Here is a 26,671-nt window from a genome sequence, read left to right as displayed (position 1 = left end):
TTGTGGATAGTCCTACAATGGGTCTCGCTGGTTTTCTCGTATATCGTATAGGTGACAGGTAAGAGTAGAGGTTCATTTGGTGCTTACTTTTGTTTTCTGTTGGGAGAAAATTCCTTGATGTTTTTCTCTTAACCTAATTAATCTCGAATTAATGTTCGCTTACTTGGAGGAATTGTTGGGGCCTGATTCAAAAGCATAGGGTTCAGCTGGGTTTCACTGTTTTCTTTGCTGGTTTAGTCTCTGCAAGTTGCCGTTAGCTGCGTCCACGAAGTTTTCTGAAGACACTAATTTCGGCTTGGACTCTTAGATGAATCGATCGGGTTTCTCACCTAAGTGCCTTTGATCTGAGCGCTTTTCGATGAGTGTCTGGCTATCGACGGGTTGATAACAAAGGTGAAGCCCGATTTACCATCCTCCGAGGGGATTTTTAACTTGCCGGAACGATGGAAAGTCTGGTGATGTGTGGAAATCCCCTGTCTGAGTATAGCGCGAAAGAGCTTGCACGTCCTTTTCCTATCTTTGTTACTTTTTTATACAGGATGACTTGAATGCGTGCTGCACGAAAACTCTCGAAGGTCTTTTCATTGGATGTCAGAGGTTATCTTGACACTTTCAGGCCATGTTTGGTTCACCGTGGAGTTGGATTCAACGGGGAGTAGGATTCCAATTCCTTGATTCTTTTATGTTTTGAAAGAAATCTAAACAAGGGAGTTGGATTATTTATGGAATAGAATTCGTTGAAAAAGAGTGAATTTGATTACCTAAGTTAACTTGTTATTGGTATTCCACAAGCATTTGTTATGAACGAATATAGCAAATTATGAACATAAATTTGGAAGATAAGCATGCTCGGTCTTCACCAATTGTTGGACGTTGCCGGTGGTGGGTAGATCAATGGCGCCTGCCGTCAACTACAGCCGCGAATTGACCATACACCTTGATTCATCTTGCGCTTTGCTGCTGCCCTTGATCGACCTCTGTATCTGAAATTGCATTTTCAAGCCCTAGGTAACACCAAAGAATGGCGCGACGTCACAGATTTGACAGAGTTAAGCCTCCAGTTGCCACAGTAGCTATGAAGATTGTGGGAGATGATCTTTGTCTCCATCCGAACCCATCTTCTTTTTTTGTCTAACCCAACCCATCCTTGACTTGGAGAGAAAAGAAAGAAGAAGATCTGGAGAGCCGGACGTAGGAAGAAGAAGAAAGAAGAAGAAGAATAAAGAAAGAAGAAAGAAAAAATTAACTTTGGACGAAAATGCCCCCAATCATAATATGTAAAGTGGCATGTGGGATGCATGTGTGCACCGAAGCCCTTCTTTGAGACTGTGTTAATCAATTCAAACTCTAATTTGAAATGATATTCAGTTTAGGCCCTTTTTTGAGAAAATGGCCAAAATTGGCCGAAAGAACTGTATTAGCACGGATGCAAAAGATTAAGGGCTAAATTGGCAAAAAAAAGGTTTGAAATTGAATTGGCATTGCAAAAGGTTTAGGATTATGAATTTTTTGATAATTTTCCCCTCTTGAATAGGGAAAGACTCCAATAAAAAAAAAAGGGAAAGACAAAATGTGTGGAGTAAACTATTCTTTTTCGACTTTCATATTTATATTAAGAGCGTGCTTACGTATCAATTTCAAATTACATATTTTGCACGACGCTAATTTCTCATTCTTGTTATGATTCGAAGCAGAAGCACTACTATAAATTCTTTCGAAATTATGGTTTCTTATTATTTATATTGAAAAACAAAAAAGAGGCAACCACGTTTTTTCAGCTTTTTTTTTTGTAAAAGAAATATCTAATTCGATCGTTGCTAAAAAAAATTCACCATAGTAAATTCTCTTTTTTTTCCCTCAAAAAGGGAAGATAGGAAAACCTAAATAAAAGCTTTCAGACAAACAATCCCAGGCTACTAGCAGAAAGAAAAGGCAGAGAGTGCGAGGACATGTTTGGAATTATCATAAGAATGTGGGGGGTGAAATTTCACATTTCTACGAAAATCAAGGCAATCAACGCAAATAATCAATCTTCCTTCGGCGTCATAAAATAATGAACAAAAAGAATGATAGTAAAAGACTAGAGAGCCCCCAAAACGCAACGGCTAGTTCCGCGAACGGTCACTCCAACGGTCACAATTCTTTCAAAATAGGGAACTCTCTCCTCTATATGGGACATCCCTCCAAACTCTCTCTCCATCCTCTCCCTCCCTCCTGCACTTCTGATCTCCTTCAGAAGTGCTCTCTCTCTCTCTCTCTCTCTCTCTCTCTCTCTCTCTCTCTCTCTCTCTCTCTCTCTCTGGCATTCCACTATCTGCTTCGTCTTGTGAATCTTAACTTTGCGGCAACTGCGAAAAAGTGAAAACAAATCGAAAGAGCTTTTTCTGATAAAAGGATGTTGCAAGATATGTGGAATGCTCCTCCTGGATTTAGACCCACCAAATCTGCTCCTTCGTCGCCCGCAAAGCCGCTCGGGGTTTCGAGGACCCGGTCCGAGTCCTTCCACGTCACCCACAAAGTCCCCGTGGGCGACACGCCTTACGTTAGAGCCAAAAACGTCCAGGCAAGCATCTGGGTCACCTCGGAACTCATCGGATTTTCTTCTTTTATGGATCACATTGATTTTTTGATTGATGGGTTTTCTTGTCTGTGGTTTTTTTATTGGTCAGTTGGTGGATAAGGATCCAGAGAAGGCGATACCTCTGTTTTGGGCGGCGATTAACGCCGGAGATAGAGTGGACAGTGCTCTCAAGGACATGGCCATTGTGATGAAGCAACAGAACAGGGCTGAAGAAGCCATTGAAGCTATCAAATCACTGCGGTGTCGATGTTCGGATCAGGCTCAGGAGTCTCTCGATAACATCTTGCTGGATCTCTACAAGGTCTATAATCACTTCATTTTAGCAAAAACCTCAGAGTTCCGCGTAGTTCCTATGCTCTTGACAGTGGCTATTAATAGCTAACGGCCTAATATCTTACATCCTTCAATTGTGTTCAATGTTGACAGAGATGTGGGAGATTGGATGATCAGATTGCACTTCTGAAGCATAAATTGTACTTGATTCAGCAAGGGCTTGCGTTCAATGGGAAGCGGACCAAAACTGCTCGGTCTCAGGGCAAGAAGTTTCAAGTCTCTGTGGAGCAGGAAGCGACTCGGTTGCTGGTAAGAGTCCACTAGCGTGTCAAATTCTACTTTTATTCCATGCCGGATCACGTCTGTTAAAGGATCCCTCGTCGCTTGTGTGGGTTGTGTGGACAAGCGATCTAGTAGGGTACTGTCAATGCTAAAGCTGAATTTCAAATGATTGAACTAATTAGTGCGAATTCGCGACATTTGCAAGCCAGACATGTAAAGTGCATCCTACTTAAACGAAATTGATGTCTTTTTTGCTTTAGGGGAACTTAGGTTGGGCACTGATGCAGCAGAACAACTACATTGAAGCAGAAGATGCATACAGGAGAGCACTCATAATCGCACCAGACAACAACAAAATGTGTAATTTGGGCATCTGCTTGATGAAACAAGGCAGGATTACCGAAGCGAAAGAGAATCTGCGGCGGGTGAAACCAGCCGTGGCCGATGGGCCTCGAGGTGTTGATTCGCACCTGAAAGCCTACGAAAGGGCACAGCAGATGCTCAAAGACCTTGAGTCCGATCTGATGAACCAGGGAGGAGGAGACTGGGTCGAGCAGAGCAAGTTATTTGACGCATTCCTCGGTTCATCATCGATTTGGCAGCCTCAGCCTTGCAAGGATCATCATCACGCCAATCCAAGTAAATCACAAGACGATTTTGGGGATGAGAATATCGACATTAATTTTATTACAAACCAGACGACAGGATTGGGGCAGCAGAGATACATGAAATCTCTGACATTTAATGGGAATTTGAATTCCCTCAACAAAGATGCCCCGCCGTTTTATTCCACGAAACTCGTGAAGGAAAAGGAGCCCTTTGGGGTTGAGTTCAATAACAATGAGACCCTCAAGAGGACGAGGTCCGGGAATGCAGCGAATGGTACAAGATTCGGCGAAGCAGTGAGGCCGTTCGTGGAGCGGCCGGAGAAAACAGAGAACAAGTTGAGAAGGCTGTCCGCCTCGCCCGAGGAGAAGTTGGAGAATCTGATGGAGTTGCTGCCTGACAATGATGACTTTGAAGAGGCTATTCTTGCTGCGGTTCTAGGTCAGAGTAAGGAAACCGGAAAGACAGAAGAAACCAACAGCAACAACAACAACCAAAACAGCAGTTGGAATGTCCCCAAGAAGATAGACAAGAGGCTCAAGGTTTTCCAGGACATTACACTCTCACTGAGTCCAAAAGCCTGAACAAGGAGAGGGCTTGGTCATTCTTTTAGCTTCAGTCATAGTTTATCAATCTAGTAGTTTTATATAATTTTAGGCTGGAGATAAACTTGTTCTCCTATTAAATTTCATTCCTTCTAGTTGAGGAGGGGAGTCCTAGTACTGTCTTGTAGTTGTAGCAATGCAGAAGAGAAGTAGGGCAGAGTCCTGGTACTTCTCCCCACTAAACTGTTCCCTGTTAATTTTGATGTAAGCCTATCAAATAAAAGGCACATATTTTTCTGAATAATAACAGATGCATTTCCTGAATTGTGTGAGAAATCGACATCCAACGACTCGACGACATTTTGTAACTCATGGGGCATTTACGAATGATATTACAGAGTTGGTGATTTTGTACTAGAAAGCTAAATTTCGACCATATCATGAAACCACAAGAGATTCACGCCGTTTCTTTTTCACTTCACTTTTCCGGGAACTCCGGGCTGCAGCAAATCCCGATTTCAGCTTCACCAGTAGCACTAAGACCAAGGAAGCCAGAGCGAAGAAGCCTAGCTCAGACAGCTTCTTGTGGGACACTGCATAGTCTTTAAAGAAGGCTTCTTCATCCTGCGTGCAGTGCAGCAAAACAAAAAAGAGAACAAACTGAAACTCTCGCAAAGAATGAACTTCCATTGGACCATATACTGCCTTTTTTAGCACAACTTATAACACATGCAAAATCGAAGTTCCGAAGGCCCCCAGTTAATCAATAGTACCTTGGCATAGAGCTCTACATAGTGACGAAACTCTGGATCCTCCACTAGAACCCTATCTGTCGGAAGTTTCAAAAGTCCTGTTGAGTCTCCTTTCAGAAGTTCCCTGCATATTTCAATCAAAATGCAGGTAAGATTGGGAAGAAAGTTCATCTGGCGGAAGTGGAGGGTGAATGAATTGAGAATTGCGCGATCGAAGCTTGATCATCTCTTACACAAAATAAGAATTATCGAACTTAAGGGGTTCCTTGGTCCAGGGTCCATCAAAGCCTGATCTATCTTTATGTGCCCTTCCCTACGAGTTCAGAGAAGAAGAAAAAACAAGAAATCGGATCATGTACAAACTGCTAGGACCACAGTGAAGAACTCGGATGAGGCGGTTCAGGGCTTCCAAGATATCTACCAAAGTATGGCCTCCTGATAATGCTACAATATCCTTGTCAGACAGCCCCATCCGATAAAACACTTCCCTTAGATGCAATGCACCTGTATAAAGATGAACAAGGAATACATCAAGAGCATTGCGGAAAATCTTAGGCTCTCTGCTAACTGATGCATACAAACATTTGCACATGGGTGTCATCAATTCAATCCCCCAACAATTGTTCGACCTAAGGTTTTAGTGAACAATCTTAAGAAGTGCAGATTATAACGGACCTTTAGCAGCATCTGGAAGACGGCCTTCCTCTGGAGACATCATAGAATCCTAATACAGAATCAAATCAGTTGATATAAGCTATGCATAAACCATTACCCCTCAAGAATTCTTTCTGCCGATTTACCTTTCTTCCAGGGACGAAGTTGATGGAGGGGCCGCCTGTAACCTCAACTGCGACAACCCCAGCAAGCTGAAAAGCAAATTATGGCCGAACTGGTGAGTGCACGACATCTGAAAAGTCTCTCGTCTTGAACTTGAATTCGCATTGACTGTTCTATCTGCTCATCAGTTACCATAAATAGCAATTCCATACAAAGCTATTAACCAAGAAGGCAAAAATCCATGAAAAAGACAGGTTACCTGGTAAAGATCTGCGTAGGAAATTTTCGGACACTTAGCCTTGACTTCTTCTGAAACAAAATAGAAGTAGAAAGACTTGAAGAAAATGTTCCTAGAAAATGTAGGATGAACCTATGAATGCGCCGCGGAAGCCCACCACATAGATCGACAGCAATCTTTAATCCATTGTTCGAGCCATGTTTCAGTTCGGATTCGTTCCGTATCGAGCCATTAGGCCCTCCCGTCTTTGTTCTGGCATCATAAGTTCCCGCGTCATGCCACCTGCCGATTTCATAACCATCAGGCACCAACAAAACTCGAGAAGTCCTAAATGGGCGACCTGCACGAAACGCTACAAAGGCACCGTGCATGCGCCCGGTCGCTTGCAATCTAACAAGTTTCGTGAACTCACCAACCCCCAAAGAAACTTTACTTCGCCGAAAAGAAAGGCGTAACAAGACAGAAGAGGAAGGATGTGAGAATCATTACGCTAAGCGAAGCATGATAGGAGCGCACTGTCTGCTTGAAATGAGGGCGCGGAGGAGTCTGCGAGCCTTCTCGATTTGCTTCAAGTACTCCGCGTCCACGGCCGGCGCCATTCAGGCAAAATTCACTGAGGAACAAAAAGAAGGATAGTCGATGCCGATGGAAGAACTAAGACGGCGACGGCGACGGCGAAAGCAATCGCAACGAAGCTAGTTTTGCTCGATTTCGCGTGATGTTATATAGAGAGAGAGAGGTATAAGTGAGAAGTAAGGAAGGGGGAGTAGCCAAGAAAGGTACATATACTTTCGTACGTTGGAAGAGATAATGCAGGCTCCAAGAAATGACTGATGCCATTGCCATTGCCTTCTCCTACGTTTTAAGAATAACTATAATATTTTAACGGGCAGAATCATAATCAAGACAAGAAATTTTTTCTGAAAAGTCACGTGGTGACGGACCCTCATTGACATTTTTGTATGTCGCGTCCGAAAATAGCGCGACTCGTAATAATTTGTAAACTGGCATAAAAACGTCGGGGTCGCACCCATCTAATGAGTCGGAATTCATTCGCACGATTTAAAGATTTGAAACAGGAAATAAATTGGACATAAATTTGACTAGATGACCAAAAGAAAACTAGAATCTTTACCCTTTCAAAAGCCTTAATTAGGATTTTTTTACCTGCAGTAAATGAAATGAGAATCCATAAATGTCAAGAGTCTTGGGGGCTGAGATGGGGAATAAGCATGGGCTGGTCCCATCGAAGGGTGAGTCAAAGGCCATGGACAAGTTTGACCAATCATCGTATTCGTACGTGGGTTTCTTGGCAAAGCCAACGAGGCATTGATTGACCATTTTCAATGGGATTGAGACATGGGGCCTCAACCTTAGAAGTACTTGTCCCATTTCCTACCTCGTACATGTCTTTGACTTTTGAATTTGCAATATTCCCTCTATTATTTGAATCATTTTATTTCAATTTGGAACATATCTCATCTTTGGAAGTACATGGGTATTTTTGAATCATCTTAGATTTATGTCGATAATTCTCCACAGTTTTCTAAGATCCGCAATACACCTTTTTTTTTCCTTTTATCTTAGAGGGGAATTCGTACGGCACTTTTCGAATGCCAGCGCGGCTAAAGCACTTGGCGTATTTTTATTTTTTTCCTCCTTATGTTGTGATCGAGGCGGGATTTTAGCCGGCCTACGAGTACCTTACTAAGCCTCCTCTCTTTCTCTCTCTCGATTCGGATAGACATGGACCATTATTCTTGATTGTCTAGTGATTTATAAGGATATGGTTCCTTATGACGGGACTCGAAGAGACCATGTCGATGTCAATTTTTAATTCGACATTGTGCTTTAACACGTAGCAGAAATTTCGAAAATTACGAAAATGAGGATGCTTATATCAAGTCACTGCGACCCAAAGTTTCTTTCTTTCCTCTATGCACTTATTTTTTCCTTTCAATAAAATTTGTCGTTGAGCCATTCAGTGGCTATTTTACTTTGCCTTCCCATGCATGGATTTTTTTTTTTAACCTTTATAATTTATTAATAGCTATGGTAACCTTGGAAATACGGACACTTTTCGAGGCTTCCATATTGTGTTGATCACGTGTCAGACACCGACACGCGATCGAGACGTGGTCAACAAGTGTCGGAAGTCCGACCCGTGGTCCATGCTCGGGACACGTCACTCAACTCAATAAAAATCTAATCGTGAATCCCTAACAAAAGAAAAAGAAATCAACGTCCGATATTTTTATATGTACATGAATATATATTTTATATTTAATATACAACGTGTCATAACGTATTGGAGTTCTCTATTTTTTGAGAAAGGAAATGTCGCGTATCGGTATCTAAGCTACTTGATGGTAACCTCTCAAGCAAATAATCTTAAGGGGAAAATTATCTCCATGATTTCTAAGTTCTGGACTTATTAATAATGGAAAACTGAAAATAATCTATGATTTTAATTCTAACACAACAAATTGTTCGCTAACCTTTGTGTCTTTATGCATTCCCATGTATAGCATGGGACATCATTCTATCCTATTCTTAAAATCGACAACCCCCTCCGTCCTTTCCTCTTTCTTTTCTTTTCCCCTTTCATACTAAAGAAGATCCTGCCATATCACACCCTTCTCTTTTGCTGCTTTCTATTATACTATAGATTTTATAAAAAAAGAAAAAATTAAAATTTTCTTTAAAGAAAATATTTTGCTAAAAATCGCCGTTTATATCGAAGAATATTTTTATAGTTTACGAAAAATATTTGAATATAGGTTATTATTGATAATGAAAATAATTTTTACTGATTAATTATTTCAAGAGATACGAGCGATTATTTTTAAGAAAATATTTTTCAAATCAATCATGTTCCGCTAAACAAACGGAGTCTCAACATACTTCTGTTTAAGATATCGATACATTTTATGTGTTTTTCCTCCTAAAATTATTTATCTTCGAAATAATTACAACTACATTCTCCCTTAAAAAAAATTGATTTCCAGTTGAATTATGAATGGATAGTCTCAACTTTTTTTCTTTACTTTTTGTCATATATGAAATGTGCGTGGATATATATATATATATATTCCATTTTCCAATTATTTGCTAATTGATTATTAGTTTCTTACAAAATCAGCAAAATATGTATTTAAAATTTTGTACATTTTGATAATTAAAAGGGCTAATACAACGAAAAATCACAAAGTAATACACGGATAACAAATTTACATTCTGTTAATTTCCGTTGAATTGCATTAATGCCACGAAAAATATTAAACTAGTGTGTCTCCGAGGTGAAAACCCCAACATACTAATTACAATCCACTAAAAAAAATGTACTAATTACTAATTAAGCAGGATAATCAATGACCCATTAATAATTCAATTTCTAATTGGCCAAAAAAAATTGACCAAAAAACATCCGTTTTGGAGAGGGATGAGGGGAAAAAAAAAAGGACCGTTGAATGTATTGCATGTTCAAAGGCCAAGTTGGAGTAATTAAATGCACTAAGCGAGGGCATTATGGTCATTCCGGTTCGAATATAAAAATTGCTGGGCTCTCTGCCCAAGACACATTGTCCCTGTTGCATCTCAACACTCCCGTTCGTGCTCTGCATCCGTCTCTGTTCTTCTCCGCCAAAAGAAAATACACCTCCACATTCCAAAACCGCACACCTGGAACTCCACATCCATTTTTTTCTTTTTGTTCGGAAAGAAATTCTCCTTTTTTTTTTTGGGGGTTTCGAAGTTGTTCCAGCTGCACCGAAGCAGAGTGTGTGATCAAGAAAGCTGCTTCTGTGAGCCAGAAGGAAAAAAAAAAGGGGGGTGCTTAACTTTGCAGCCTGTTGTCACTTGTGATGCTGCTAAAGTTGAGCCCTCGCTGAAAAATGCCAGTGCCGAGCTGAACGCCGCGAAATGCCCCGCCATTGATGAAGCTTGAAGCAGCTTGAGGAAATCAAGCGAAGCCCAGGAAGAGAGGAGGGACAAGAGAGAGAAAGATCTTTCCTTTTTCCCCGTTTTGGAGAGAGGGAGAGAGATGGGGTGTTGTTACTCGAGAGTGGAGAGAGAAGAAATGGTGTCTCGTTGCAGAGCGAGGAAGAGGTACATGAAGCAGTTCGTGAAGGCGAGACAGGGGTTCTCGGTCTCGCACGCCATGTACCTGCGCGCGCTGCGCAGTACCGGATCCGCCCTCCTCCAGTTTGCCAACGGCGAGACCACCCTCCACCTCCACCACCGGCGCCTCCACTCGTCGCCCCTGCTGCCCTCTCCGCCGCCGCAGCCGCCGCCTACCCCTCCGCCTCCCCCGCCACCTCTCAGCCCCAGCTCCGACACCTGGACCTCCACCTCCGTCACCGCCTTCTCGCCCCTGCCGCCCCCACCCCCTCCGCCGCCGCCGCCGCCGCCCGCGGCTTCGGGGTGGGATTTCTGGGACCCTTTCGTGCCGTCGTCCTCGAGGTCAGTCACGGAGGAGGAATGGGAGGCAACCACGACGGCTTCTGAGTTGGCGGCACCGCCAGCAGCCTCCATGACAGTGGTCAGTGGGTATTCAAAGGACAGCAATAGTGAGCTTGCTATGGTGGTGTCGAGGAATAGTGGGAAAGATCTGATGGGGATAATCAAGGAGCTTGATGAGTATTTTCTGAATGCTGCTGATGCTGGCGCTGATGTGTCATTGGCGCTGGAAGTTCCAAGCCCTTCCTTTTCTTGCCAAAGCAAAGAGGGTACAGAAACCACTAAGCTTTCTTTTGTGTTTCTTCGTTTCTTACTTTTGTGTCAATTCTGTTTGACAGATCTGTCGGAAAAAAGAAATTTGCCCATTCGATTATATTTCGCTTTTATGGGCTCGAAACCATCAGATGAGATAGCGAGTGTAAAATGAAGTAAAATAGTGATTTTCTGGTTTGGTTTTTCTGAGCGAGAGAAGTTCTCTTTTGTCATTTTGAACTGCATATTATATGTATATATGTTTGAAGCTCTGATCCTTTGGCGATGGCAGGTAAAGTTCATAATTATATTTGGAATCTGAGTCCGTCCTTGTGGACGAGGGGATGCACCAGTCCCAAATCAAATGGCTTTGGCAGGATAAGTGCCCAGAATTTTGGCAATGTGAGGTCGGTGTATGGTAGCCACTGTTCTACTGCTGAGAGGTTATACGCATGGGAGAAGAAGCTGTACAAGGAGGTCAAGGTAGCTATCAATTTCGATCATTTATGTTGTTGCTGTTGTCTTTCTTTTGCTCTTGTCATCCTCAACAAGATATAAGACGATTTAGCGCATTAGGAAATTGACAATATTCTCCCCTGTGCTAGCAAGTGGCTACTAGGAAACAGTTTTGATCGTCAAAAAGTTTGATGATTTTAAAGATGCGTAACTGTTTATGGATTTCCTAGCATGTTTTTCTCTCTTCTGCTATCTGTGCATGATGGGCAATTAATGGATATTTTTTCCTGTTCTGGGCTATCCATACAACCAAGTTCATGTGATTTTATTTGTGTTGGACTTAGGATGCTGAGACCTTCAAAATGGAGCATGACAAGAGGGTGGAGCAATTGAGGACGCTAGAGTTGAAGCGGGCTGACTTTATGAGGACTGAGAAAACCAAAATGGAGGTTGAGAAGTTGGAATCCCAGATGATGGTTGCTTCCCGAGCCATCGAGTCAACTGCTGCTGAAATCGTCAAATTAAGAGACACGGAGCTGTATCCACAGCTGCTTGAGCTAGTTAAAGGGTTCGTTTACGTTACCATGCATGACACAAAGACCTAAGCATTCTCTCATTTATGTTTCTCTGTTTCCTAATCTATATAGTACGGAATGAATGTTTAACAAACTGGCCCCGCGATGCGGAAAAATTTGGAGTTTGCATGGTCTATCTTAGTTGGACACATGCCAGATCATGTGGGACGTGTCACTTCTCCAAAGTGTCACCTATTAAGATGGTTCAATACTTTGGAAATGTCTGTATGAGAATTCTTACGAAAATGTTCGTGGTTACCGGGATGCCTCCGTCTAACCACTAAAGAAACGTCATATCTAGCACAAAATGAAGTAAAATGCACCGGCTACTAGAGCGAAAGGCAGCTTCTGCATTTGAGTCAGAAGAGAAAATCATCCTAGTACTGTACGAGCAATTGCTTTTGAATGCTTTTCTTATGCTTCTTTATCCCTCTTGTCCCTTCTTTTCACTTTTAGTCCCACATTCTTCTCATTCCTAAGAGGGTTAGTACAATGTTTTTGAACCTTACATCATGGAGTTATTCGAGTTGATCTACTAGTTGCACTTTTTGAAAGTTTTAGGACTCAATTGCGCTTTCGTGACAAGTTTTAGGACATAGTTGAACTTTTTGAAAGTTTTAGGACTCATTTGCATTTTCATGACAAGTTTTAGGACTTCCCGTGCACTTATTCCGTTGTCGAGGAGAGTAAAGAACTATTGCATGTAATGTATATCGTTGTTGAAAATGGGGCTTAGGTTCAATAATCACAACCACGTCATGCTGCTCTTGTTGTTCTTGTTCAGTAGAGTCAGTGTGTTGGCTATTTTTCCCGTAGAAATTTAAACATGTCACGATCCCTTTTGTATAGCTCAAAATCAAAAGTTGCAACTATTTACGAATTTGACGTGTTTTTCAACGTATGGCTTGTCACATACTGAATATAACAAGTACGATGCACAAAATGATGCGATCTGGGTTCTCTTTGATAAATGTACTTATATATTTTTCCCTTTCCATAATCCATGCGCTCTCTGATTTGTCTTAAAGAATTGTGCAATTGTATTTTACCTCCCTCTGTTCGCTAATGCAGATTGATGTGCATGTGGAGAAGCATGTATGAGTGCCACCAGGTCCAGACCCACATAGTCCAGCAGCTTAGATACCTTAACATCATTCCATCTGCTGAACCCACATCCGAGATTCACCGACAGTCGACTCTGCAGCTCGAGCTCGAGGTCCAGCAGTGGCATCTCTCCTTCTGCAGTCTTGTCAAGGCTCAACGAGATTACATTCAGTCACTTACAGGATGGCTCCGCCTCAGCCTCTTCCAGTTCAACAAGAACACGCTATCTCGAACCTCGGAAGAGTCGAGGATTTATTCTCTCTGTGAGGAGTGGCAACAAGCCGTCGACCGGATCCCTGACAAAGTAGCATCAGAAGGAATCAACAGCCTATTGGCCGCAATCCATTCTATTGTGGTTCAACAAGAGGGGGAGCAGAAGCAGAAGAAAAGGTCAGAATGTGCATTCAAAGAGCTCGAGAAGAAAACGGTTGAGCTCAGGTCGTTGGAGAGCAAGTACGGTCCATTTTGTGCAGCCGAGACTCGTGGTTCTGCAAGAAGCAAGGACCCTGTCGGGGAAAAGCGTGCCAAGGTGGCAATTTTCAGAGCCAAAGCGGAGGAGGAGAAGTCGAAACATGACAAATCGGTGAGCATAACCAGAGCAATGACGCTGAATAACCTACAGATGGGTTTTCCACATGTGTTCCAGGCAATCGTGGGGTTTTCTAGCGTGTGCATGCAGGCCTTCGAGTCGTTACACAATGTAGCCAAGAACAATGAACCAGAGCATGACATGAAGAGGCTTCTTCCTTGATTGCGAAGCCATGCGGATCAATTCATTGAAGAGAATGTTGATACCGATGTATATAGGATATAGTTTTGTGTCAACTTGGTTGTCCATGGAGATGATCTTATTATATATTACTTCTTTTTGCAGACAACCCACTATGGTGAAGTCAGATTAGAATGAGAGGAGTTTAGAAACTGGAGTTGGGTATTGTGAGTTGTTCGTCCTTTACAGGAATGGTTTTGGATGCTTTCAGTACACAAACCGCAATGGCCACATCGTGACGGCTGCGCATGAAATGGTTTGCTTCTGTGAATGTAAATTGCAGTTGCATTCTAGTTGTAATTGTGATTTTAGCCAACAAAGCCTACTAGAATTACAGTTACTTCATCGTCAAAAGGAAAAGATTAGGATCATCGAAGTCCGAACCAACAAGGATTGGTTATAAGACGCGACAGCATGTGAAGACCAAAAACTCACGTGTTAAGATAAAAATGACATTTTTAATTGTAGACCTTTGTTAGGAACTAGGCATCAATGTATCGAATACAAGAACAAGAACTAAGAATCCATGAAAGACAAGCAGATAAGCTATACATCTTGTTTCTCTTTAATAGCAGTAGAGGTAACTTCACGCGAGTGTCGAACACTTGCAGATGTTAATTATGGGTGCGCGTGAACGCAAATTGTCTAGTCCCACGAAAATACGGTCGTGTTTTGATCTGCAGAGAGCGATGGGGTGACAGAGCATGGAAACTGAGCTGATTCTGAGTATGAATGGCGGCTGCGGAGAAGAGACCTATGCCGAGAACTACAAAATACCGGTACGCATTCGTGATTACAGTTAAATGCTCGTCTTGCAAAGTGTTTCCTGTAGGAGGGTGCTTAGTACTTCAGGTTGAAGTAGCTATTAAACAGATATTGTTCCAAGTCAAGGCCATGAGTTGGCTCACAGAGATGTGATTACAGAAGTAGTTTATCTCCACAATCTCTTCTCCTCTTCAATACCAGCAAATGTTATTGAAGTTGAAGACAAGCAGCAAAATCTCTCTAATATGGCAGCCATAGTTTTCTTGCACAACGTCTGTGGTCCCTTAATATCAGTCTCCAGTGAGGAGAATCAAACCTCAAACTCTTAAGAGGCCGTCATGCAGTTTGCATGGTGCTCGTAAAATCTCATAAAAGTCTCCTAATAAATAGAGAATGGTGCCAAGGCGAAGTTCGCTATAGGATAGTATGAAGCAGAGATTCTCCAACATCTTGATGATTTGGTTTTTGATAAACAAGCAGAGGCCATAAACAAACTTCAACTGCAAAGTAATAAGCTTTAATGGCACAAGGTCAATCTTCTATTAAATGGCCAACAAAAAAGATTATTGGGACAGCAAGAAGACTCTTAAATGTGTACATCATCCAATTCATGAGCACTGACATTGAGTTTGTACCTCTCCTATGATACTATGTTTCGCCCAAGTAAATTGAAGTTTTTGTTTCTCCTCTAAACCGCATATCTTTCCAGGACAATGCCGGTGTTGCATGCAGCTTTACTGGATTTCAGCACCAAGAAACTTCCTGCTACTGTCACGATCGCCGATCTCGGCTGCTCTTCCGGGCCAAACACTCTCTTGGCGATCTCTGAAAGTATGAGCATCATCCACGACAGATGCCGCCAATTCGGACGCTCGCCGCTTCAGTTCCTCGTGTTCCTGAACGACCTCCCTTCCAAGGACTTCAACATGGTCTTCAAGTCCCTTCCAAAGTTCCAGGAGAGGATGAGGGAAGAGAACGGCCAGGGCTTCGGGCCGTGTTGCATCGCTGGAGTTCCAGGTTCCTTCTATGGTAGGCTTTTCTCTTCCACGAGCCTCCATTGGCTCTCCCAGGTCAGCACTCACCCTTGTTTAAAAGCGAAATTTCAATTTCACTTACTATAAGATGATTTTACTTTCAACTTATAACCATTCAAAGTCTTGAGCTTTCGAATATTTATATGAGCATTCCATCAGAATTTAATAACTTTTAATGGTTTTGAGCTCGATAAGCCGAAAAGAACTGAACGGTTCAATTAGAATAATTCTGACCTGAAATTCCCTTCTGCAGGTACCTCTGGAGCTGAGCAACCGATCTAACAAAGCGCTGGTAAATGAAGGGAAAATTTATATTTCTAGGACAAGTCCACCGGGAGTTGCAGAAGCTTATTTGGACCAATCCAGGAGGGACTTCTCTTCAATTAGAGCATTTGAAATGTCCACACTTCTACGAATTCAACCACTTCTGATTCTAGAACTCCTAAACGCTCCGGCGGAAATCAACCGCGCCTGAATCAGCACAATCCCAAGAAACCCCCTCTTCTACAGCTACATCATTTGGTCTAGCCCCACTTCCTCAATTGACGCCACTCTAACAGCAAAATATTCTAACGCTCCTTTAATATCCTTCGTCACCGACAGTACCTTTTTTGAATCGTACGCCTCCTCCGTTGCCATTTCCATCGCATGCCTGTTTTTACTCTTCCCCTCTCGTAACCATCTCCTGCTCACATTTTCTTTCCTTTTATTTTTTTTCTTTTTTTTATTTATTTTTTTATTTTCCCTCCTCCTTCGGTCACTAGCCACGGGCGAGGGAGGCCAATCGTCCCGTTCCTTCTGCATTTTCAGCATTCCACCATTTCGCAACACCGACAAGTAACAGTCATTGGTGACGGAGGGTGACAAACTACCTAACGCAATGACCATGGCATCTTCTATCATAGAGGCAGGGGTGATATTGAGGGATCCGAGCCATCTATTTTGAAATAGAGGGCCTGGATTCATCCACGTCATCAAATTTTAAAATTTTAAAAAAAGTTATGTGAATCAATTTAGACCATTCTTTTTTTATTTGGACGGCCCGGATCGATCATATCACCCCTAACATTGCCACTCCTTTAGTCTTACTCCCTCTCTTTACTTGCGGTTTTGTTCTCACGAGTGTCTTGAGGCCGTGAGTGGTGTTTTTCATTTGTTGTGGCGGTTTTGCAGAGAAGGGACTCGAGTGGGTGATTGTCGATGTCGTTCACCGCGGACGAATTTGGTCAGTCCAAGAGTTATCCAAGGTGGGGCTATTTAAGTATTGATGATAATCTACCAATAGGATCCAACAAAATGGGGGAAGCGAAGAGTCTCACAAGGGATGGATCATGTAAGACGAATCAAGAGGATCCAATCAAGCAAAACAAGGGAAATAGGACGAAAAGGCAAAGAAGAAATGGAAAACTCAATGGGTCATCCGAATTTTACCAATTCTTATATAAATAAGGGAACGTCTCTCTTTGTAATCACCTTTTTACGTCCAACCTCGAGCAATAGAAAACATTCTCTCTCACTAATCTCCCTCTCGGTTCCCTATCTTCCTCCCTACGATCCAAATGGGTGAATGTGTGTGATCGATCCTTGGGCGTAAGCTTGGCTTATGCTATTCCTCGATCCACCTGTCCTAAGTCATGGGGTACGGTCCGGACAGCCAGCCCGTGACACTAGTATCTAGTTTAATGGAAATTAACAATTTCCCATATCATCCTCACTTACTCATCGTAATTCCCAATTTACCCCTTTAAAACAAAAGCCCTAAAAGATTTCTTTGTTTCTCTTCTTCGTTGCCTCCCTCTCGCCCAAAGCTCGCTTTCGTCTCTCTTCCTCGGGCCGCTCGCCTCTTGACCTCGCGCCCATCGATCTTGCTCGCCTCTCTTCCTCGCGCCCCCCCAGTGCTCGCCTCTCCATTCAGCCTTTTCTGTGTATTAGGTAAGACATCTGTTGGAGTAAACGCTATATATGATGGAATTTGTTGGTTACCAATAGTTTTTTCGTTGCGTCTGTGTTGAATCAACTACTGCTGTGTAATTTTTTGGGTCCAGATAAGGGGTGAGAGAGAGAGAGAGAGAGTTTGCGTGGTATGAGGAAATGATAATGATGAAATGTATGTCGGATGCTTCTGATGAAGCAATTGCAGAAGATGCATTCTGCACTGTCACTGCACCAAATGTAGAGCGTCATAACGTATTGTGCGAACTGAGTCTATTCATTCCGTATGTCTCTTATAGATGGAGCATTCCTGAGTGTTGTTGGTCTCTGTATTTGATCTATATAGTCAAATTTCAACTCCTTTAAACGAATCCCGTGTTTGCTTCTGTTCTTGCTTCCCAAGCAAGCGTCCCAATCGCACATAAATAACAATTTAGATTATTATAAGTGATTTTCTCTTAGCTCATAACAGTAATCGAAGCATTTATTGCCAACAATATGTGAAAGGGAGTGTATAAAAAGGGTTGTGTTTGGGACAGTATTTCATATAATTTACCTCTAACTTTATTACAAGGAAGATCAGAAGCATGGGGAGTAGAACCGAGCATCCTTACCCACCTTGCTGCGCTCAAAATGAATGCTGTGATGGTACGTCCCAAAAAGGCTAATGTTCCTTTTATTTCTCTTTTCCTAACTTGCGATATTGTTGATTTACATACTCTTTTCGTAATGTGAGCCAGAGCCGTCAATAATTTGGATTTTCGAGCGTGTGAAATATAGTTGGATGTTGAGGATGCGATATTAGTTAGGTGTGGGAACATTATCTGAGATTGAGCTTTATAAATGATTGATCGCAGGGAAGGGAGTCCGCTCTCAGTGGCCTGAGTTGGTGGGACAAAATGGAGAGGAAGCGAAGGTGGTGATCGAGAAGGACAACACTGACGTGACGGTCGTCCTAATACCGGTGGAAGGAGGATATAGGTTTATGGATTATTGCTGTAATCGAGTATATGTTTGGATTGATGAAAAGGGCAATGTCACTCAAACACCTGTGGTAGGATAAGGGGGGAAAATGTGATCTTGAATAAAAATAGTTCATGAAGTTATTTGAATAAAAGTAATCATTTGATGTGGCCCTGCGGAAAAAAATACAGGAAAAATAGCAAAGACATTACTCAGTTTTCACTTAGGTACTCATTACATATATTCCAAAGGAAAAAGGTCTACAAGTGGACAGTTGAGACATCGGTATCAGTCTATCAGACAAGCTGTGTTGCCTTTGCAATCACAAAATGGGTCTACTTAACGGGGTCTTCCTTAGACAAAAAGCTTCAGAGGACAGAAACGGTGAGCTTGCCATGGTGGTGTCTAGGAATCAGGGGAAATGTCTGATGGAGTTCTCTTTTTGCCACTTTCAACTGCATATATATATGCAATCTGAGTCCCTCATTGTGGACACGGGAATGGACGAGTTCCAAATCGAATGGGCAAGACAAGTGCCTAGAATTTTGGCAATGGAAGGTCAGGGTCTGTGTATGGTCGCCACTGTTCTACTGCTGAGAGGTTATAGGCTTGGGAAAGAAAGCCGTACAAGGAGGTTAAGGTAGCTATTTATTCCGATGATCTATCTTGTTGTTGTCTTTCTTTTTCTCTTGAATATTTACTGCTAGGAATGACGCATCCTCAACAAGATTTAAGACGGTCTAGCCGTTAGGAAATTGACGCGAATCTCCAATGTGCTAACGAGTGGCTACTGGGGAACAGTTTGACCGCCGAAAACTTTGATGTTTTTAAAGATATGTAACTGCGTGTGGGTTTCCTAGAATGTTTCTCTCTTCTTATAGCAACTATCTTTCATGGACAAGAAATGACACTGTGCATATTGAGCAATCAAAGGATACTTTTCCTGTCTGGTCTATCCAGGCGATGGAAATGTATTTGCATTGGTCTTAGGATGCTGGGATATTTGAAATGGAGAATGGGAAGAGGGTGGAGCAACTGAGGAAGCTAGAGCTGAAGATGGCTGACTGCACAAGGACTGAGAAAACCGAAAAGGAGGTTGACAAGTTGGAATCGCAGATGATGGTCGCTTCGAAGCCATTGATGCAACTTCTTCTGAAATCGTCAATTTAGGAGACATGGAGCTGTATCTGCAGCTGCTTGAGCTAGTTAAAGGGTTATTTTACCTTGCCATGCATGACACAAGGACCTAAACATTCTCTCAATAGTGTTTTTGTTTTCCAAATCTATATGGTAGGGAAAGAATGGTCATAAAAATTGGCTCGGTGATGGAAAAAGATTTGGGTTGATGTGGTCTTTCTTAGTTGGGCACATGCTAGATCATGTGGAACCCATTACTTTTCCAAGTATTATCTGTTGAGATGGTTCAATACATATAGAATTGTCTGTTTGAGAATTGTTATGAAAATGGTCGTGATAACTACAATGCCTCCGTCTAACCACAAAAGTCATATCTAGTACGAAACAAAGTAAAATGCATCTGTTACAAGCAAGCTTTTGAATGCTTTTTTCTTTTGCTTCTTTATCCATCTTGTCTCTTCTTTCTGCTTCTAGTCCCAGGTTCCTGTCATCTCCGAGAGGGTTAGTTCAATGGTTTGAACCTGACGTCACGGTGTTATGCCTAGAACGGGACACATGTTTGTCGAGAACAGTTTAGGAAACAAATTACAACAGCAACTATAGTCGAAGCCTTTTCACTGAGTGGAACCAACCGCATGGCCCTTGCTAAACATAGTAGCGGTAAAGGATAGATTTGAGGTCATCTTTATGCTGTCTTCGAATGTCTTCTTAGGCTCACCCCTGTTCCCATGGAATCTCAAACGATCTCTGGTCATCATGTCTCATTCCAGAGTTATAATCATGTTAACAGGTTTTTCTCATCTTCCGTCGGGCTATGGCTTGACTTCAACCTTTTCTCCTGATTTCAAATCTGTCTTTTCCTGAATGCTCGTAGCTCAGTTACTTTGCATTCCTATCCATATAATGTAGCTGATGTGAAAAGCTTCCCTTTTCCTTGACTGACTTAAGCCGAAGGCACAACACTGCTGATGCACTTCGTTAGTGTGTTGGAGTATAAGTTTCACATTTTGCAAAACCTGTCACTTGGCTACTTGAATTGAAACAAGGAACCTGTGAACTTTGCAATTTGTTGACTTTGAACTTTCTCTAGTGATCTCTAAGTAGCTGGAAGTGTCACCATTCGACTAACGGATGCTTCGGAATCACGAAAGCTAGCAGTCTCCTAAAGCTAGGCTACCTTGTAGCTCTCCGATCAGATGATTAGTCATCGGATCGGCATCATCCAATAATGCAAGTCGAATGGAGTTAGCAGGCTAGCGAACATTTAACCCTTTCGCAGGGTCTAAAGATACACGTTAATCAGTTTACAGGGAAATCGTTGCTGAAAGAGAAAATCGTTCGGAAAAAAAAAAAAAAAAAGCGGGGACTGATGGAGGAAGAGAAGCTGGACAGCTACTACAACACACCTTACTATGAGCTCCATGCGGAGGTGGAGAGACACTTTCTTTTGAGAGGTTCGTGGACATCTTGGCTAGAGTTACCGAGGAAGTGTGGAGCATCTTAGTCTTTGTTGTGTCTTTGATTAGAAAGTCCTAAGATTTACCTTGTGGGAAAAGGTCAAAAAATGTGGTCGCCACCCTAACTTAGACAAGGTCATGCGTATGTTTTGGCAATGACTTGCGGTTTGCACTTCAATTATACTTACGAAAGTTTCCGGCTTTTAAAATTAAATAAAAGTCGAAATATGTTTGCCGTAACATATCTAGTTTAAATTTACCAATTCGAACAATGGGTACTGATTTTGTACCTTAAAAAAAAAAAAAAAGGAGGTTCGCTATGTCGACGGTTGAGATATCGGTATCGGTCCATCAGATAGGCTGGGTTTTGCCCATTGCGACCACAAAATGGGTTGACTTCAGGGTGAACGGGTCTTCCCCGGACAATCGGATTCAAGATTTTATGGTTATTATCGAACCTTCAAACATGGAGAGGAGAGAGGATCCTCGAACGCCGGTAAGCACGTGCTCAAATCAAGATTTGGATTGACGCTATTTAAATTGGCATTGTCTTATATTTGGACTAAACAATCACCGACAAATTACATGGCTATTGTCCGACCCCCTAAAAAAAAAAAAAATTTTTACATGGCTATTATGGTTCTTACAGTCCAAATTTCAAACCTAAAAACCTACCTGTCATATTTGGTTCTCAGTATTTGAAGCTGGTCGGCTCGAGATTCCAGGGTCGACTTACGAATCGACTTATCTTTCTTCTTTTTTTCATTTTTCTATTAAATTGCTCTGTCATTTGTATTATTTTGAGGAAAGTTCCCCGTTAGGACATCATAGTGATTCGCTCATATGGGAATCTCAATCCCGTTGTCTTTTGAAAAAATTCTCCATTAAGAGGCTTGTAGGACTTGGTTTTGAATTGGTTCAAAACCGGTTCAATTAGAGAATCGGGCTAAAAATCGGTTCTTAGTCTCGAAAAGGCCGCCAAACCGACCATGACTTGTTCCCTTTTTTTTTTTTTGTAATTTGAGAACCGAACCAGTCCTCATGTGAACTAGCTTTGGACCCTATTAGTAAGGCTGGTCCGTTTCAATTCCCGAATTGAATCAGCCCAATTCTTCACCCCTAGTGGCCACAAAACCCATCAAAATTGCCAAATCAAGTGGATCCACGTCTTTCTTTCGACAAAAAAAAAAATGGATCTTATGAGTAAACCAAATCGAATTAAATAGTCAAATTGCATTTAGCCGCATTGTAACCTGGGAAAATTTCAAATAATGACACGAAATGCCATCATTTTCTCAAATAAGGATCGGAAGTAAATCTTGTTTTTTTATTTTATTTTTTCCTTTTTTATTTGTTTTTCCCCCTTCTTTTTCGTCGGTGGCTAGTCCAGGCAATGGCCAGCCATCAGCAAGGGCTAGGTGAGGCCACCCTCGACGGCCTTGAGGGACAACCTCACCTAGGCAAGGGTCGCCTCGCCGACCGCAACAAAGAAAAAAAACTAAAAAAAATTCAAAAAAAAAGATAAATGACAAACATGCCCTTGATTTCTTTTAAATAATAAGGGCGCTTCAAGTCATTATTTGAAATTTTCCCATTAATTAGCTTTGAGCGAGTTAGCATGTGAAGCTCCATAAATATTTGAGATATGTCTACTAGAAGTTCTAGAAATTGTCATGAAAGGGCTAGGTGAGGCCACCCTCGACGGCCTTGAGGGACGGCCTTGAGGGACGGCCTCACCTAGGCAAGGGTTGTCTCGCCGACGGCAACAAAGAAAAAAAACTAAAAAAAAAAATTAAAAAAAAAGGTAAATGACAAAAATGTCCTTGATTTCTTTTAAATAATAAGAGCGTTCCAAGCCATTATTTGAAATTTTCCTATTAATTAGCTTTGAGCGAGTTAGCATTTGAAGCTCCGTAAATATTTGAGATATGTCTACTAGAAGTTCTAGAAATTATCATGAAAGTACAATTGACTCCTAAAACTTGCAAAAAACTGCAATCGACACCTAAAACTTATCAAATTGATGCAATCAAGCCCTTCCGTTAACTCCGTCCAATTTGACTAATGAAAAATTCTAACGTGGTTTTTTAAATATTTTCTCTCTCTTACGTCACGATAATGTGATTAAAACGACATCGTTTTGATCCAAATAGGATTTTTAATATAATTTTTTATTTAAATTGATTTAAAAATAAGGTAAACTTTAAATTTAAAAAAAAAAACCAATGTTAGAACCATCTGCGAGGGATGCAAAGCCCTTTCCGCCGCCGCCGCCCCACCATTGTCGAGAAGGGCCAGCTATAGTGGGAAAAGACCCGACGAACCACAGCCATGGGCTGATTCTTAGAGCTAGGTGAGGTCCGCATCGGGCGAGGTTCACCAGTCCCAAGTCAAATTGAATGAAGTTAATGGAAATGCTTGATTGCACCAATTTAACAATTTTTAAGACTTGATTGTAATTTTTTTAAAATTTTAGAACTCAATTACACTTTGTGACAAGTTATAGGATTTTTAGTGAATATATTCCTCAAATATATTTCTTTTTTCTTTTGCCAAAAAATATATCAGTCGCAGGTAAATAATAATAAAAGAAAGAGCATTTGATTAGTTCCCAACAAGATTTCCAAAATGAAGAGTCCCTCCCCCACCTAACCCCCCATATCCACCACACCACCTCACCTCCTCTGCTTCTTCTTCCCCACACACCAAGCATGCACATCAATGTCCCTTCCTCTCACCAAACCACACACACAATCTCTCTCTCTCTCTCTCTCCCACTGCCCGACCTGATCCATAGCCCATGGCCTCCACGGCGAACGCCTTCAGGCTCACCGTCTCTCCGAAGCCCGCCGCCAACGCCTCCGCCGACGCGTTCGTCCGGCCGGAGACGCTTTCGTTCTGCTCCTCCGCGGGCGGCGTTCGGTTGAGGCGGAGCGGCGGCGCGTGCTCCGTGAGCGCGAGCTCGGGCGCGGGCGCGGGCGCCGTGAGGTTCAGAGTCCGCGCGGGCGCGGCTCAGGTCATGGACAAGTCCGCGAGCGAGGCCAGCTCCAAGGCTCCCACCATCGTCGAGGTCGACCTGGGCAACCGGAGCTACCCGATTTACATCGGGTCCGGACTCCTGGACCAGCCCGAGCTCTTGCAGAGGTCATCTTCTATCCTGTTGGAATGCGTGCTTTTAATCTCGTGTTATATGAGTTCGATTGATGGGAGAATCTTCGGAGGGAGCTTGATTACGATGTTTTAATTGTGAGGTCTATCCAATGGAGCCTGATCTGATTGAATAACATGGTCCAGGATTGGATTGAATTGAATTTACATGAGTGTCCCTGAACTTCAATTGGCTGCTTAGCTCTAGAGTTGCTTTCAGATCCCTTCGGTAAAAATTGTATTTGTGCTTGCTTTGTACCAGGCATGTTCATGGAAAAAGGGTTCTTGTGGTGACTAACGAAACCGTGGCGCCAATTTACTTGGATAAAGTTGTTGACGCTTTAACCAAGGGAAACCCGAATGTTTCTGTCGATCATGTGATCTTACCAGATGGTGAGAAGTACAAGGACATGGTAAGTCTCTAGAGATTTCTGTCCAGGGTTTCAATTACTTAATCGCCTGGTGGAACGGGCTTCTGAGTGACGTGGGAGGTTGTTTTGATCAGGACACCCTGATGAAAGTTTTTGACAAGGCAATTGAGTCGCGATTGGACCGCCGATGCACATTTATCGCCCTTGGTGGTGGTGTGATCGGCGACTTGTGTGGGTATGCTGCCGCTTCGTTCCTCCGTGGTGTTAACTTCATTCAGATTCCCACGACGGTTATGGCTCAGGTCTCTCATCACTGAGAACTACTGAATTCTTTATCATCAACTTGGCTCTTTATTCCTTGTCTCTTGTGCTGCCACGTTGATGGATCGTCCTTGTTTTATTTCTGCCCCAGGTGGATTCTTCTGTTGGGGGGAAGACTGGCATCAATCACCGCCTCGGGAAAAATTTGATTGGTGCGTTCTACCAACCACAGTGTGTGCTTATAGACACTGACACTCTGACCACCTTGCCAGATAGGGAATTAGCATCAGGCCTTGCTGAGGTTATTAAGTATGGGCTTATAAGGGACGCTGAATTTTTCGAGTGGCAGGAAAAGAATATGCATGCCTTAATGGCCAGGTAATACTTTCATTTGCTGGGATCCTTTGCTGTTCTTGTGCTAAAGTTGATAAGTTGGTTCATCACAGGGATCCATTGGCACTAGCATATGCTATAAAGCGTTCCTGTGAAAATAAGGCTGAGGTTGTGTCCTTAGACGAAAAGGAAAGTGGATTGAGGGCAACATTGAACTTGGGACACACGTTTGGCCATGTAAGTTTCATGCCTAAGCAATTGGCATTTGGTTTTACAGCTTGTCAATACATTTTCTTGACCTTGGCATATCCATTTGGGGTTTTGTTGTGAGTATGAAGTTTGGGATTTTTACCGAGGCATATAGTATACTCATTTCTCTAACAAGACGTGGAGGGGTAAGCATAATCATGTAAGACTGTTATGGAATGACACGTGTTAGTGCTTTAGGAACCTCACAAAAGGAGTGTGGTCCTGCTGCATCTGTTAATTAACGAGCTCTTCTTGCAGCATTTTCTTGATGCAATTTGCAGCAAAAATGCATATTTAATCATCTGCTCACCTAGGGTCTCATATCCAAATTGTAATTAGCAAAGCATCTAGACTGACTTTCAGAAAAGCCTCTCTACATTTGCTTTCTTATCTTTATACCAGATCAGAGACTCATGCTGAAAACTGTAGCTAACCCTAACCGAAGATATACTGGAGGTGAATTTAAATGGTTCCATAAAGTCGTATGTCCCTAATAAAAGACTTGTTTAGGACTATAGTATCATATGGCTTCTCTCATTTACCAACAGGTATGTGTTATTCTTTTATGTCCATCCTTTTTGGTTTACAATTTGTTATGTACTTCTGTTATTTCAGGCTATTGAGACTGGTTTCGGGTACGGTCAATGGCTGCATGGAGAAGCAGTTGCGGCAGGCATTGTATGGTTTCTATATTTTTCCTTCCCTTGTTTTTACAAAAGTTTCTTGACCTGTGTTCCCCTTTAATGCTAAATGATGTCGCTGAATTTCAGGTTATGGCCGTTGATATGTCCTACCGGCTCGGTTGGATCGATGAATCGATTGTGACCCGAGTTGACAAGATTCTAAAGCAGGCCAAATTGCCGATTCTCCCTCCTGAAACCATGACTGTGGAGATGTTTAAGTCTGTCATGGCGGTAAGAGAGCTTCATCCATATGATCCTTTGAGTTTGAAAATTCATCTCGTCTTATGGGTGTTGATACGCGTTTTGGAACTGCAGGTCGACAAGAAGGTAGCCGACGGGCTGCTAAGACTCATCCTTCTAAAAGGGCCTCTTGGTAACTGCGTCTTCACAGGTGATTACGATAGGAAGGCCCTCGATGAGACGCTCCGTGCATTCGCCAAGTCTTGAGAAACAGATGCAGGGGAGCTTTCGTTCAGAGATATGTGCAATTCTTTTGTCAGCAGATGTATGTGTAGCTTATGTGGTGTGGTAAAGCCAGTGTTGCAATTGTTGACACCTTCAATCTGTCAACCTAGATCCAATTGGTGATATCTTGTTTATCGTGAAGGTTTTACTTCAGACAGACGGGGGATCGTCAACAAAAAAAAACAAAAGGAATAAAGATATTGATG

General features: G+C 42.3%; 5 protein-coding genes across 9 annotated transcripts; 4 read left to right on the top strand and 1 right to left on the bottom strand.

The window, feature by feature from the left end:
- Positions 1-2,118: 2,118 nt before the first annotated feature.
- On the top strand, positions 2,119-4,611 carry LOC115744735 (protein POLLENLESS 3-LIKE 2). 3 transcript variants are annotated; one of them, XM_048283355.1, is made up of 5 exons: positions 2,119-2,240; positions 2,285-2,563; positions 2,670-2,882; positions 3,008-3,163; positions 3,397-4,611. In XM_048283355.1, exons 2-5 carry the CDS (start codon positions 2,396-2,398, stop codon positions 4,324-4,326), a joined length of 1,467 nt encoding a protein of 488 aa, XP_048139312.1. In that variant the 5' UTR covers positions 2,119-2,240; positions 2,285-2,395; the 3' UTR covers positions 4,327-4,611. The 3 variants fall into 3 exon arrangements, with proteins under 3 accessions (XP_048139312.1, XP_048139313.1, XP_030535911.1); XM_048283356.1 differs by having other exon boundaries at positions 2,190-2,240; positions 2,279-2,563; XM_030680051.2 differs by lacking the exon at positions 2,119-2,240 and having other exon boundaries at positions 2,277-2,563.
- LOC115744736 (3-dehydroquinate synthase, chloroplastic) lies at positions 2,250-26,671 on the top strand. 2 transcript variants are annotated; one of them, XM_048283357.1, is made up of 9 exons: positions 2,250-2,266; positions 23,711-24,100; positions 24,366-24,516; positions 24,609-24,776; positions 24,887-25,113; positions 25,182-25,305; positions 25,933-25,995; positions 26,088-26,231; positions 26,316-26,671. In XM_048283357.1, exons 2-9 carry the CDS (start codon positions 23,757-23,759, stop codon positions 26,445-26,447), a joined length of 1,353 nt encoding a protein of 450 aa, XP_048139314.1. In that variant the 5' UTR covers positions 2,250-2,266; positions 23,711-23,756; the 3' UTR covers positions 26,448-26,671. The 2 variants fall into 2 exon arrangements, with proteins under 2 accessions (XP_048139314.1, XP_030535912.1); XM_030680052.2 differs by lacking the exon at positions 2,250-2,266 and having other exon boundaries at positions 23,613-24,100.
- On the bottom strand, positions 4,527-6,758 carry LOC115744737 (L-ascorbate peroxidase 3). The gene is made up of 9 exons (XM_030680053.2): positions 6,544-6,758; positions 6,212-6,336; positions 6,076-6,125; positions 5,840-5,905; positions 5,715-5,763; positions 5,461-5,543; positions 5,273-5,352; positions 5,061-5,163; positions 4,527-4,911 (listed from the first exon to the last, which is right to left on the bottom strand). The coding sequence occupies exons 1-9, from the start codon at positions 6,651-6,653 to the stop codon at positions 4,726-4,728; spliced, it is 852 nt and encodes a 283-aa protein (XP_030535913.1). The 5' UTR covers positions 6,654-6,758; the 3' UTR covers positions 4,527-4,725.
- On the top strand, positions 9,650-13,954 carry LOC115744734 (protein ALTERED PHOSPHATE STARVATION RESPONSE 1). 2 transcript variants are annotated; one of them, XM_030680049.2, is made up of 5 exons: positions 9,650-9,972; positions 10,012-10,781; positions 11,057-11,247; positions 11,565-11,788; positions 12,867-13,954. In XM_030680049.2, exons 2-5 carry the CDS (start codon positions 10,097-10,099, stop codon positions 13,648-13,650), a joined length of 1,884 nt encoding a protein of 627 aa, XP_030535909.1. In that variant the 5' UTR covers positions 9,650-9,972; positions 10,012-10,096; the 3' UTR covers positions 13,651-13,954. The 2 variants fall into 2 exon arrangements, with proteins under 2 accessions (XP_030535909.1, XP_030535908.1); XM_030680048.2 differs by having other exon boundaries at positions 9,650-10,781.
- Positions 14,232-15,942, top strand: LOC115744690 (probable methyltransferase TCM_000168). Its single transcript, XM_030680013.2, has 3 exons — positions 14,232-14,445; positions 15,124-15,503; positions 15,721-15,942. The coding sequence occupies exons 1-3, from the start codon at positions 14,373-14,375 to the stop codon at positions 15,940-15,942; spliced, it is 675 nt and encodes a 224-aa protein (XP_030535873.1). The 5' UTR covers positions 14,232-14,372.

This window comes from Rhodamnia argentea, chromosome 8 (assembly GCF_020921035.1).
Source record: "Rhodamnia argentea isolate NSW1041297 chromosome 8, ASM2092103v1, whole genome shotgun sequence".
In the NCBI taxonomy this organism is placed as follows: domain Eukaryota; kingdom Viridiplantae; phylum Streptophyta; class Magnoliopsida; order Myrtales; family Myrtaceae; genus Rhodamnia; species Rhodamnia argentea.
This window is presented reverse-complemented; position numbering and strand designations above follow the sequence as displayed.